Source organism: Larimichthys crocea, chromosome VIII, assembly GCF_000972845.2.
Source record: "Larimichthys crocea isolate SSNF chromosome VIII, L_crocea_2.0, whole genome shotgun sequence".
Taxonomy (NCBI): domain Eukaryota; kingdom Metazoa; phylum Chordata; class Actinopteri; family Sciaenidae; genus Larimichthys; species Larimichthys crocea.
The window spans coordinates 27,239,016-27,250,856 of NC_040018.1; the positions used below are offsets into that span (position 1 = coordinate 27,239,016).

The 11,841-nt window shown below is 41.3% G+C and overlaps 1 protein-coding gene and 1 long non-coding RNA gene across 2 annotated transcripts in view; one reads left to right on the forward strand and one right to left on the reverse strand.

Annotated features, from left to right (window-relative positions):
* Positions 1-235: 235 nt before the first annotated feature.
* Positions 236-6,095, forward strand: LOC104939370 (NACHT, LRR and PYD domains-containing protein 12-like; the record flags this gene model as incomplete). The annotated part of the gene is made up of 7 exons (XM_027281885.1): positions 236-1,530; positions 1,742-1,915; positions 2,823-2,996; positions 3,313-3,486; positions 5,097-5,270; positions 5,346-5,515; positions 5,587-6,095. Coding segments are annotated over 7 exons (2,166 nt in total), but the record flags the coding sequence as incomplete, so codon positions are not given.
* Positions 6,096-10,683: 4,588 nt separating this feature from the next.
* LOC113746354 (uncharacterized) overlaps positions 10,684-11,841 on the reverse strand; it is a 1,516-nt gene continuing 358 nt past the window's right edge. The window contains exon 3 of the long non-coding RNA XR_003462786.1: positions 10,684-11,569. This is a non-coding gene — a long non-coding RNA (uncharacterized LOC113746354). The remainder of the gene's footprint in view (positions 11,570-11,841) is intronic.

Below are 11,841 nucleotides of genomic sequence, written 5' to 3' on the forward strand. Positions count from 1 at the left end.
CAGAGTCGCTCTGACCAACGGCGTCGCTGGCGTTGGAAAAACCTTCTCAGTGCTGAAGTTCACTCTGGACTGGGCAGAGGGCTCGGAGAACCAAGATGTCAGTCTGGTGGTTCTGCTCTCGTTCAGGGAGCTGAACTTGATCAAAGATGAGCGGTTCAGTCTTCTCACGCTGCTCCATGTTTTCCATCCAACATTACAGAAGGTCACAGCAGAGAAGCTCGCTGTCTGTAAACTTCTGTTCATCTTTGACGGCCTGGATGAAAGCAGACTTTCACTGGATTTCAACAACAAAGAGCTCGTGTCTGATGTCACACAGGAGTCATCAGTCAGCGTGCTGTTGACAAGCCTCATCAAGGGGAATCTGCTTCCCTCGGCTCTCATCTGGATAACTTCCAGACCTGCAGCAGCCAATCAGATCCCTCCTTCATGTGTTGACAGGGTAACAGAAGTACGAGGCTTCACTGACGCTCAGAAGGAGGAGTACTTCAGGAGGAGAGTCAGTGATGAAGATCTGTCCAGCAGAATCATCTCACACATCAAGACCTCCAGGAGCCTCCACATCATGTGTCTGATCCCAGTCTTCTGCTGGATCACTGCTACAGTTCTGGACCACATGTTGACCACAGACCAGAGAGGAGAGCTGCCCAAGACCCTGACTGACCTGTACTCACACTTCCTGCTGGTTCAGACAAAGAGGAAGAAGAAGAAGTACGATGAAGGACATGAGACGAGTCCACAGGAGCTGACGGAGGCTGACAGGGAAGTTCTTCTGAAGCTGGGGAGGCTGGCGTTTGAACAGCTGGAGAAAGGAAACATCATGTTCTACCAAGAAGACCTGGAGCAGTGTGGTCTGGATGTCACAGAGGCCTCGGTGTACTCAGGAGTTTGTACACAGATCTTCAAAAGAGAGAGTGTGATCTTCCAGAAAACAGTCTACTGCTTTGTTCATCTGAGCGTTCAGGAGTTTCTGGCTGCAGTCTACCTGTTCCACTGTTACACCAACAAGAAGACAGAGGTGCTGAAGGACTTCCTGACAGAGAAGAAGGAGGAGGAGGAGGATTACTCCACCCTGGATGTCTTCCTGAAGAAGGCCATGGAGAAATCCCTTCAAAGTAAAAATGGTCACCTGGACCTGTTTGTTCGCTTCCTTCATGGCCTCTCTCTGGAGTCCAACCAGAGACTCTTAGGAGGCCTGCTGGGTCAGACAGACAACAGTCCAGAAATCATCCAGAGAGCCATCAACAACCTGAAGGAGATGAACAGTGATCGTATCTCTCCTGACAGAAGCATCAACATCTTCCACTGTCTGATGGAGATGAACGATGACTCAGTCCATCAGGAGATCCAAGAGTTCCTGAAGTCAGAGAACAGATCAGAGAAGGAACTCTCTGAGATCCACTGCTCAGCTCTGGCCTACATGCTGCAGATGTCAGAGGAGGTTCTGGATGAGTTGGACCTGAAGAAGTACAATGCATCACGGGAGGGACGATTGAGACTGATTCCAGCTGTGAGGAACTGCAGAAAGGCTGTGTAAGTCCTGACTGTATCTTCATTATACAAAGTTGACACTGTCTGTCAGCAGCTATCAGAATCCAGAACCTAAATACAAATTTCTATTTGTTATTTCCAGCATATCATATCCACATAAAATTCAATTCAGACACTTTGATATACACTGTCCATCTTTATCAGGGTCGACTACTCCAGAGGGTAACTGAATTTACATTAACTGTACTCCTAGACTTCCTGAATGGTGGCTCTCAGAGACTCATTATGAAGTTGTGGCCTCAGCTCTGAAGTCCCACCCCTCCCATCTGACAGAGTTGGACCTGAGAGGAAGCAGACTGCAGGATTCAGGAGTGAAGGTGCTGTCTGCTGGACTGGAGAGTCCAAACTGTAGACTGAAGACTCTAAGTTAAGTTAATTTACTGTCTGTTTTGCTCGTATATATTTTTAACTGAATGAAAAACTTAAACACAACACAAAAACTAAAACCTGTTAATCAGGCATTGTTTTATCTTTTGATTTAACATTGTTTAAGTGGCATGGTGGTGCAGTGGTTAGCACTGGACCTTTCTGTGTGGAGTTGCATGTTCTCCCTGTGTTTGCATTGTACTCCAACTTTGTCCCACAGCACAAAAGCATGCAATTAATAGGTTATTTGGTGACTCTATATTGTCCGTAGGTGTAAATGTGAATGGTTGTTTGTCTCTACGTGCCCTGCGATGAACTGGCGGCTTGTCTAACCCACTTTGTTGCAGTTCATAAGCTGGTCGATGGTACTTTGTGAAATGTTCTTCCACTCCTTTACATTGATGTTGATTGGCACATGTATACTATATATCTGTAGTATCTATTGCTCAATGTGTTTCAACAAAAATGTAATTTTTAGAGTCCTTTTTATTCTCTTCGGCAAACATAAGATACGTGTCATCATGGCATCAGATTAAACAATCACAGACAGGCAGATTTTTAAATCTGTGATTGTTTTTATAAAAATAGGAACAAAAAGGGTGTTGGTTAGCTCAGTTGGTAGAGCATCCGCCCCATGTACAAAGGCTCAGTCCTTGCTGCAGTGGCCCATGGTTTGAATCCGACTATTCGCGGGCCATTGCTACATGTCATTCCCCATCTCTCTCTCCCTACATTCCTGTCACTCTTCAGCTGCATCTATCAAATAAAAGAAATAAAGAAAAAAATCTTAACAATTAATTTTAAAAAAAAGGAACAAAATTAGAAGTGTTGTGTTGTGTTTTTCTTTATGTTTCGATGTTGACAGGAAAAAATCATATCTGATTCAGATACTATCCCTTTATTAACAGACTGGCTAATTGTGGTCTGTCAGAGATCAGCTGTGCTTCTCTGACCTCAGCTCTGAAATCCAACCCCTCCCATCTGACAGAGCTGGACCTGAGAGGAAACAACCTGCAGGATTCAGGCATCAAGCTGCTGTCTGATGGACTGCAGAGTCCACAATGCAGACTGGAGATTATCAGGTCAGAAAACATTCTGCTCTTTTAATATCTGTGTAGTGTGAGGTAGATTGATTTAAAGAGGCAAACATGAACTCATTTACACCAAAGTTAGATCCAAATCTGAACTTAATCCTGTGGCACGTATCACACATCCCCATCAGCACAACCCTGTTTGTTTTATTGCAGGGCTGTTGTCCAGATGAACGCCTGGATAGTCTGGCTAAATTAGGATCTTCTTTACTGAATGTGGCTCCCGAGTTAGTTATGAGGACAATCCAATGATTGGCTGCACAATTAAATTGGATCAGATTATGTTAAATCTTTCTTTTTTATTCAGATTGGAGCGCTGCAGTTTGTCAGAGATCAGCTGTGCTTCTCTGGCCTCAGCTTTGAAGTCCAACCCCTCCCATCTGACAGAGCTGGACCTGAGTGACAATGACCTGCAGGATTCAGGAGTGAAGCTGCTGTGTGATTTTCTGGAGAGTCCAAACTGTAAACTGGAGACTCTGAGGTCAGTTTTCTTTTCATTCTTGTCTTTTAACTCTATCACTCTCTCCAGGAAATAAGCGGCACTAGTTCTTCATGCAGATGGATTTATTCTCTCTCTTTCTTAAACTCAACTTCATCGCCATCAATCCACCATTGAACTGTTACAGGACAATATACAAATAAACATGCATTCATTTAACATAACATTGACGTGCCAAAGCGTAATTAACAGGGCCATTTTTAGCTATTTGGGCCCCCCTATTTTATCAAACTATGTGGCTCCTTTTCAGATGATTTGTGGCGATGCAACAGTCTGTTACATTTTAAGAGGAAAACAGGCTGGAGTACATTAATGAATGCAACAGATGCAGCATGTTCCTGAAAAACGTAAACTTTGAAAACAAGGTGGCATAACATAAAAAAATGTTATGCCACAGTAAAATCCAAAACAGTAAAAAAATAAATAACTTACTTAAATTATTAAAAATACAATGGAGCAGCCTCCATATTAATGTGCAAACAATAAAAAACAAAAAACTAGTAGGAACAGTTATATCGCTATGTTTCTGTTTGTTAGTCAGGAGCTGTGGAAGATCCCTCTGGCTCTGCTTGAACTGGACCCCCTTAAAACACAAAGTTCCTTAGGTTACCAAACAAAACTGATCAGAAGCAAATATTATTTTATATAACTGCAGCTGTTGCACTAGTGCAAAAAAATCAGAATCTGTTTTTATATTAAACATTACAAGATCAATATACAGTGTCCCTTTAAAGAATACTACCAGTTACAAAGTTGTCCCTTTCAGACTTTTTCTGTTTATCTCCTACATCATACTTAAAGTAATGAAGATAAAGGTAAATGAGTGATGAGCACCATATGATATAGAGGGAATATGTTTGCATATATTTTGCAGTGCATTACAAAGTGGACAACTTGCATCTAACTGATGGTATGGTCTTAACCTGTATTGTTAGTGAGGGCAGAACTAGCAGTCTTAAATTGACTTTAATTTGTGTTATAATGGTTCTTTTGAATTAGAAAGCACTACATGTACCGCATCCTTTCATTGAAATTAAAATTGTGATATAAATGAAAGAAACTTGGCCATTGGTTGTATACTTTCCTTTAAAAAAAAAAAATACTTTTTAAAAAATGAAAATCACCCTCAAAAGACACCAGGGAGTGAAACAAATATGAATAAACATCCACTGACCAGTTTGAATGGTCCTTATTGCTCGAACATGACAGACATGAAGCATATTCTTACCTGAAAAGCACTTAGAAACAGTAATCTAGGTTTATATTACAGATTTCTTTTTCAGTCAGTCCAATATGTCCAGACTGAAGCTGCAGAACACCAAAGCAAGACGACTCACCAGATCCAGTCCAAAGTTTGCACATAATCGTAATTTTAGCATCTGTGAGTTGGTTTGTTTTGATAATCACCTATTGGATATGTATGATTGTATTTCTGACTTGTTCGTTACATATGAGCCTGCAGCCTGAGATACATTATTGGTAATTATTAAGTTAAGGCTAGAAAACTAGAGGAAACCAGGTCTTTGCTGTCAGGACACCTCGACAAGCAGAAAATGTGACCATAGAATCCAGATTGAATCCTGTAATTACAGATTAAACCACTGCGAACTACCAGAGATCAGCTGTGCCTCTCTGGCCTCAGCTCTGAAGTCCAACCCCTCCCATCTGACAGAGCTGGACCTGAGCTACAACAAGCTGCAGGATTCAGGAGTGAAGCTGCTGTGTGATTTTCTAAGGAGTCCACACTGTAGACTGAAGACTCTGAGGTACACAATATAGTTTGCTTTAATATGGAATCCAACAGCAGCCTGTAATTTGTTAAAATAATCTTGTCATTGCAGGTTGAGATGCTGTCTGCTCACAGATGGAAGCTGTGCTTCTCTGGTCACAGCTCTAAAGACAAACCCTTCCCGTCTGACAGAGCTGGACCTGAGTCTCAACAAAATACAGGATTCAGGAGTGAAACTGCTGTCTGATCTTGTGGACAAGATCCAGTGGACTGGAGATTCAGGTCAGTAGAGATGTTAGGATTATATCTTTGAGTTGACCCAAAGGAGACTGTTGTGTTTTTTACCCCTACAGGTTAAAGAGAGACCTGATCTGAGAGGAACCACAGAACAATTAGACTAGTTACCATCCACTAGATCCTTATAAATACCTTGAGGCCCCCAAGTACCATACTAACAGCGACACACCATCAACTGACAAGGAACTTATTGACCACCAACACCACCATAAAAAACAGCAACCACCGAGCAACAGCTACATCAAACCTACCAGCTTATCTGAACATGAGTAAATATGAAGCACCACCATCGCAGCCTCAGGTTAGAACACCTCAGGTCCAGGTTGACAGTTCGCAGAGTTTCCCGTGACTTCAACTCCTTTTAATTTTTTCAATCTCTGCCGTTCCAAATAAAACTCAACACAATCAACATTTTAGCATTATTTACATGAACCTCTGTGATGTCACTGTGATGTCATTGCTGCACAGAGATTGCATGTTTTTTATGTGTTTGTACCTAGAAATGAGTGTAAGTGTCTTTTGTACTTTACTTTTAGGATAAAATCATTAAACTGGTTAAACACGCTGAATGTTTCCAGTTTGTCTTCTTAATTTTGTTTTGACACGAGAAAACTCGTCCGTCATGATGTCATAACGTATTGATTAGAGGTAAATGTGTATGTGGCACTCACATTCTCCTCACATTGTTTTTTTCTTTGTTTTTTTTTTGTTTGTTTGTTTGTTTTAGCCAGAAGTGACATTTCTGGACATACTTGGAGCTGGCAGGTGTATTTCTATCTGCTCTCGAACATTCTCTTCTTCCAGGTGAACAGGAACCTGGAAGGAATCTGTTTTTAAACATTTGAATTGAGAAACAGTCAAGAAACAGAATCTGGATTCAGATTTGTTCACCACTGCCTAGTTTGACAGTTTGATCTGAGTTTTTGAAGTTTAAATTGAATCGTGAACTTAAAGTCAAAAGTCTACCTTGTTGTTCAACCTGATCCAACACTCCAGAAGCTGACAACAAGAAGACCTGGAAGGCCTTGTTTTCTCTGTAAAGTGAATTCTTGAACTCTTGAAGGACTCATTTGTTCTTTCCTCTCTACTTTATGTTGTCAGTGTGTTTTTTTTTGTCATTTGAACCATGCCACAGTAACATAAGACAGCATGGTTGCAGGGTGACCATGGTGCTACATGAAACAGGATACACACACATTACAACACCAGATACTAAAGGGCTACATAAAATGCATTACGTTCAGACAAAACGGTCTGACCTAGTGATGATGTGGTTTGCAGAGTGAAAACTGTGGCTGAGCATGCAGCCCTGAGGAGCTCCTGTGTTTAGACCCAGCTGGTTCAGCTTCTCCATCAGCTGCTGAAGAATGATGGTGTTGATACTGAGCTGAAGTCTGACATACATACATGTGAGGGCCAGGTGAAGGGTGGTGGTGATGGCGTTGTCAGTGGAGCAGTCAGGATGAGGTAGACTGCGGTGGGTCCAGTGAGGCTGGCAGCTGGGACTTGAAGCATCTCATGATGTTGAGTGTGTGATGATGATGGCATTTGGATGATGATGGTAGTTTTGAATGTTGAACAGGAAACAAACAGTACTTTTACTGTAAAAAATAAAATAAAAAACTTCTTCTGTATTGATCAAAGTACACACGCTTCCAGTTTTTACCATAAAAAACATTTCTACAGTGTACACTGTGGAGTGTATTCTGCCCTTTAGCCTCAGGGGGCAGTAATGAGCCTATTGTGAGACACTCCGCAGTCAGGAATGAAATGCAGCCAACAGAAAACCTGTTGAGTTCACTTCAGGTGAGATGAAGAGTAATTTAATACTTCAAAACAATCTCTGCCTTTTATTGTTCACCAACAAGAGCCTCTATGAGTTTGGAAGAAACCAAGATCGAGTTCAATAACAAGGTAAGAACACCTTTTCTTCCTGATTCTTCTCCCCCCACCTTTACCTGCCGTCTACACCTGGCAACAGTCGCTGGCTGGCAGAGACGGAAAAGACTGACATGTTTACGACTGCTGATTATAAAAAAGTGTTCAGTGAAGATGTATCTGTGTTAGGGTGAGGTAACTGTGAATGACATAACTAGACATGCTCAGTGCAGAAGGCCTTCAGAAGAAATTTGTCAGTAGATGTGCATGTTGGTGTGAACGATACTTACAGGTCAAACTGGTGATAACTCACATGTGACATGAGGGCATCGTAATTGAAGGGTTTGTTTACAGACTGACCTTTGAATAAATAATAACACTTAATGAAGACCAAAAAGGAATGGTGTGATTTAATGTCTGTTACTCTGAACTCAGTGTCAAAGGTCAAGGCTGTGAATATAACAGCTGCATATGTGAGCCAGAGAACAAAGTTTTATAACAGGTAGAAGATGACCTGTGTAACATGTCTGCTCATCATGCTCCAAACTCAGCCATTGGTTAGAAACAGTGTGTGTGTGGGCATATTTTAACTTATTACTTTGAGCAGGACACGTTAACATTTTGGAGGCATAACTCTGCAGTGCAAAAAAAGAAATCGACCATAGTTTCATTTTTTATCATGAGTGGTTCTACATGTTTATATCTGGATATTGAAAGCAGGGACTTTAGTTTTCACTAACACTCAATAACACCGTTTCCTGTACCCTGATTTAAGACATTATTAATTTTTCTCCCCTGTGCATCATTCCTACTCACACATTGATTATTTTTTTTATTGATTTCCAGTTGCTGACCTCAGTCAGAGATTGTAGGTATGAAAGCATTGTCATTTCTGATCATGGACCTGTAGTTTTGCAAATACCCTTTTCCAAAGAAAGTTACTTGGTGCCCGTGGCGCTTTAGCAATGCTTCACTCACCAGATGTTAGCAAGTCTATTCTTTGGGAATCGCTTAAAGCTTTTTTGAGAGGAGAGATTATTTCATACACCACCTGGGAGGGCAGGAATAGAAAACAGCGCCTTAAAGATCTCACAGACCAAATTCATCAGCTGGACTAAATATTCAACTGCTCCCACCCCTCTGCAGACAGAGTTCGACTTGATGACCACCCATTATACAGAGCAGCTACTGCTTTAATCTCACTCTAATCTGTATGAACACTCAGATAAGGCAGGCAAGACTTTTAGACTCAGGAGATAAATAATGAGTTTCAAGTATTTTATTCCTCCCTTTACACCTCTGAGGTGAACCACGACCTTTTAGGCTGGAGTCGTTTTTTCAGAGCATGGATTTTCCTCAAATAAGTGAATCATTTATAGAGCAACTGGAAGAACCTCTGTCTTTGGGGGAAAATATATCAGCTATTTACAGTATGCAAAATGCCAAAGCTCCAGGATCTGGTGGCAGGGCCGGTTTTAGCTATGGGCAGTATGGGCTACGCTATGGGCTACCCTACCTTCGATTATCTCTCCAGATCAAACTGGTTTTATTAAAAAAATGCCTCTCCTAATATTAGTTAGCCTTTAAATATCATGCAGAACACGGATCCAATCATCCATTACCCGTAATTATCTCTCTGGATGCTGAAAAAGCATTCGATAGGGTCGAGTGGGGCTACCTATTTCAGTGTCTAGAGAGATTTAAATTTGGTCCCAAAATTCATATCATGGTTAAAATTGTTATATAAATCCCCAATGTCTTCAGTATGCACTAATAATATGGACTCCTAATATTTCCTGTTGCAACGTGGCACGAGGCAAGGCCCAATGTCACCCCTTTTATTCGCAATAGCGATCGAGCCTCTCACAGCATCACTGTGCTCCTCACCTGAGATTCGCGGCATATTAAGGAGTGGAAAAGAACATGAGTTATCATTATATGCTGATGATTTATTGTTATATATCAGTGAACCCCAGAATACTTTGTTGCACATTATGACTACACTAGATCGTTTTACCGAGCTTTCTGGGTATAAGATTAATGTTTCAAAAAGTGAGCTTTTTCCTGTATACCAGTCTTCTTATCTTATTTTTTTTTTCACATCTCAATAAGATCATCTCTGACTTCATTTGGAATAAAAAACCACCTCGTATCCATAAGGAATTTTTACAAAGACCCAAATCGATGGGTGGGATGGCTTTACCTCACTTCCAATTATACTATTGGGCAAGTAACCTGAGAGCCTTGGCTTACTGGCTTCAAACCTATGTTAACAATGAGGCCCCTGCCTGGGTCCAAATGGAGGCTGATGCAAGCCTCCTATTAGCCCTCCCAGCCTTGTTGTATTTGGTAATGCCTATCACACCATGCTGTGTATCTACTGCCCCCCTAGTCTAGCAATCTCTGCGTATATGGACTCAGGTGCGAAAACACTTCAGTTGGCACGCTGGCTCGCTGGACAACAGCCCATAGATACTCTGTTCCCAACAGCTCCATCTAACAAAGGCATAATATTCGTTATGTATATGAAACTCTCATCTTTACAGACGGCATCTCTTGATGCATTGAGAGAAGCATGGCAGGCTGATCTGAATTTACAAATTACAGATACTAAATGGTCAGATATATTTTCAAGGATACACTCCTCATCAATTTGTGCCAGACATGGCCTACTTCTATTCAAAGTAGCACACAGATTGCACTTGTCTAAAGCCAGAATCGCAAAGATGTATCCAGCAATTGATGATTCGTGTAATAGATGCAACATTAGCTCATACGTTCTGGTCTTGTCCGAGACTCTCAGGTTATTGGTCCTCTATATTTGATGCCCTATCCAAGATATGTAAAAGACCAATAAACCCAAACCCTCTCACGGCCATATTTCATATTCAATGTCAGGATGATCATCTTCCTAGGGCACAAACTGATCACATTGCTTTTGTCACCCTCTTAGTGAGAAGAATAATTTTACTTAATTGGAAACAGGCTGCCCCGCCCTCCTATAAACATTGGGTTAGCGATACGCTGCAACTCTTGAAGCTAGAAAAGATTAGACTGGCTCTACAACGTCCTAATGATAATTTCAGCAGTATATGGCAACCTCTTATTACATACCTGCTGAATGTTCTCTCACACACACCTTATGTTTTGTCTGTGTTTTTTTGTTATGTTTTTGTCGATGATACAATGTCTATTAATATTTTATTTCTCCCACTTGCACCCCCCACCCCAGGGGACAAGTTTGTTCTTGTATTTCTTTATATGATGTTCAATTTTCAATTGTGAAAACCAATTAATAAAGTTAAAAGAAACTGTGTGTGTGTGACCTGATAACTCCCTCTGCTGCCTCCACAGTGACTCATCTTCGTCTAAATATTTCCTGCTCCTGTCGTCCTGAACAGAAGAGTTGAGTGTCTGCGGAGGGAAAATGGCTCACCTGGACATGATGGATGATAATTATTATCATCACACTAACGAGGGGTTATTGCGTGAAGCACTTTGTTTTACATATTTTGTATGAAAAGTGTGATACAAATAAAGTTTGATTGATTGAAAGGAGAAAAATCTAAATCTAAACCAAATGAAGTGGATGCTGAGGGCCTTCAGTGTCACTGCGTCGCTACGAACTGATGTGTGATTGTGAACAGGTGGACAGGTAAATGGTGAACAGGAAGTCACCCCAACATAAAGACTCTTACATGTATTTTATTTTCACACATTCACAGGAAACACTGAGTTGACTGTTTTTATCTTTCAGATAATAAAGTGATGTAAACAAAAAATAAATTCACTGCAAAACCTTCAAACACGTGTGTTTGTGACTCCAGTGTCATGTTGTGAATGAACAGCTGTTTTCATTTCCTCTGATTGGAAGTCATGTCCACACGGCTTGATTGACAGCTCCCTCATAGACCGGTTAGCACTGTTGTACCTGTGTGGGTGGGACATCTTACACTTTCATCATGGAGTTAGTTGACTGCTCACACCTGAGCATAGGTGTTATAAAACAAATGGTGCAAACTAATGTAGAGCTAAGAGGAAGACAAAACTAATGTGGCACTAACAGACCTTACACAAAGCTAATGTGGAGCTAACAGACCTTACACAAAGCTAATGTGGCGCTAACAGACCTTACACAAAGCTAATGTGGCGCTAACAGACCTTACACAAAGCTAATCTAATATGTGGCGCGTAACAGAACCTTACACAAAGCTAATGTGGCGCTAACAACAGACCTTTACACAAAGCCTAATGTGGCGCTAAACAGACCTTACACAAAGCTAATGTGGCGCTAAACAGACTTACATAAAGCTAATGTGGCCGCTAACAGACCTTACACATAGAAACCCTTAATAGTTGGAAGCTAACAAGGGGGGGGGAGCGGCGGGTTGGGGGGGGGGGACAGCACAAAGGGAGATGGGGTTTGGTTGTGC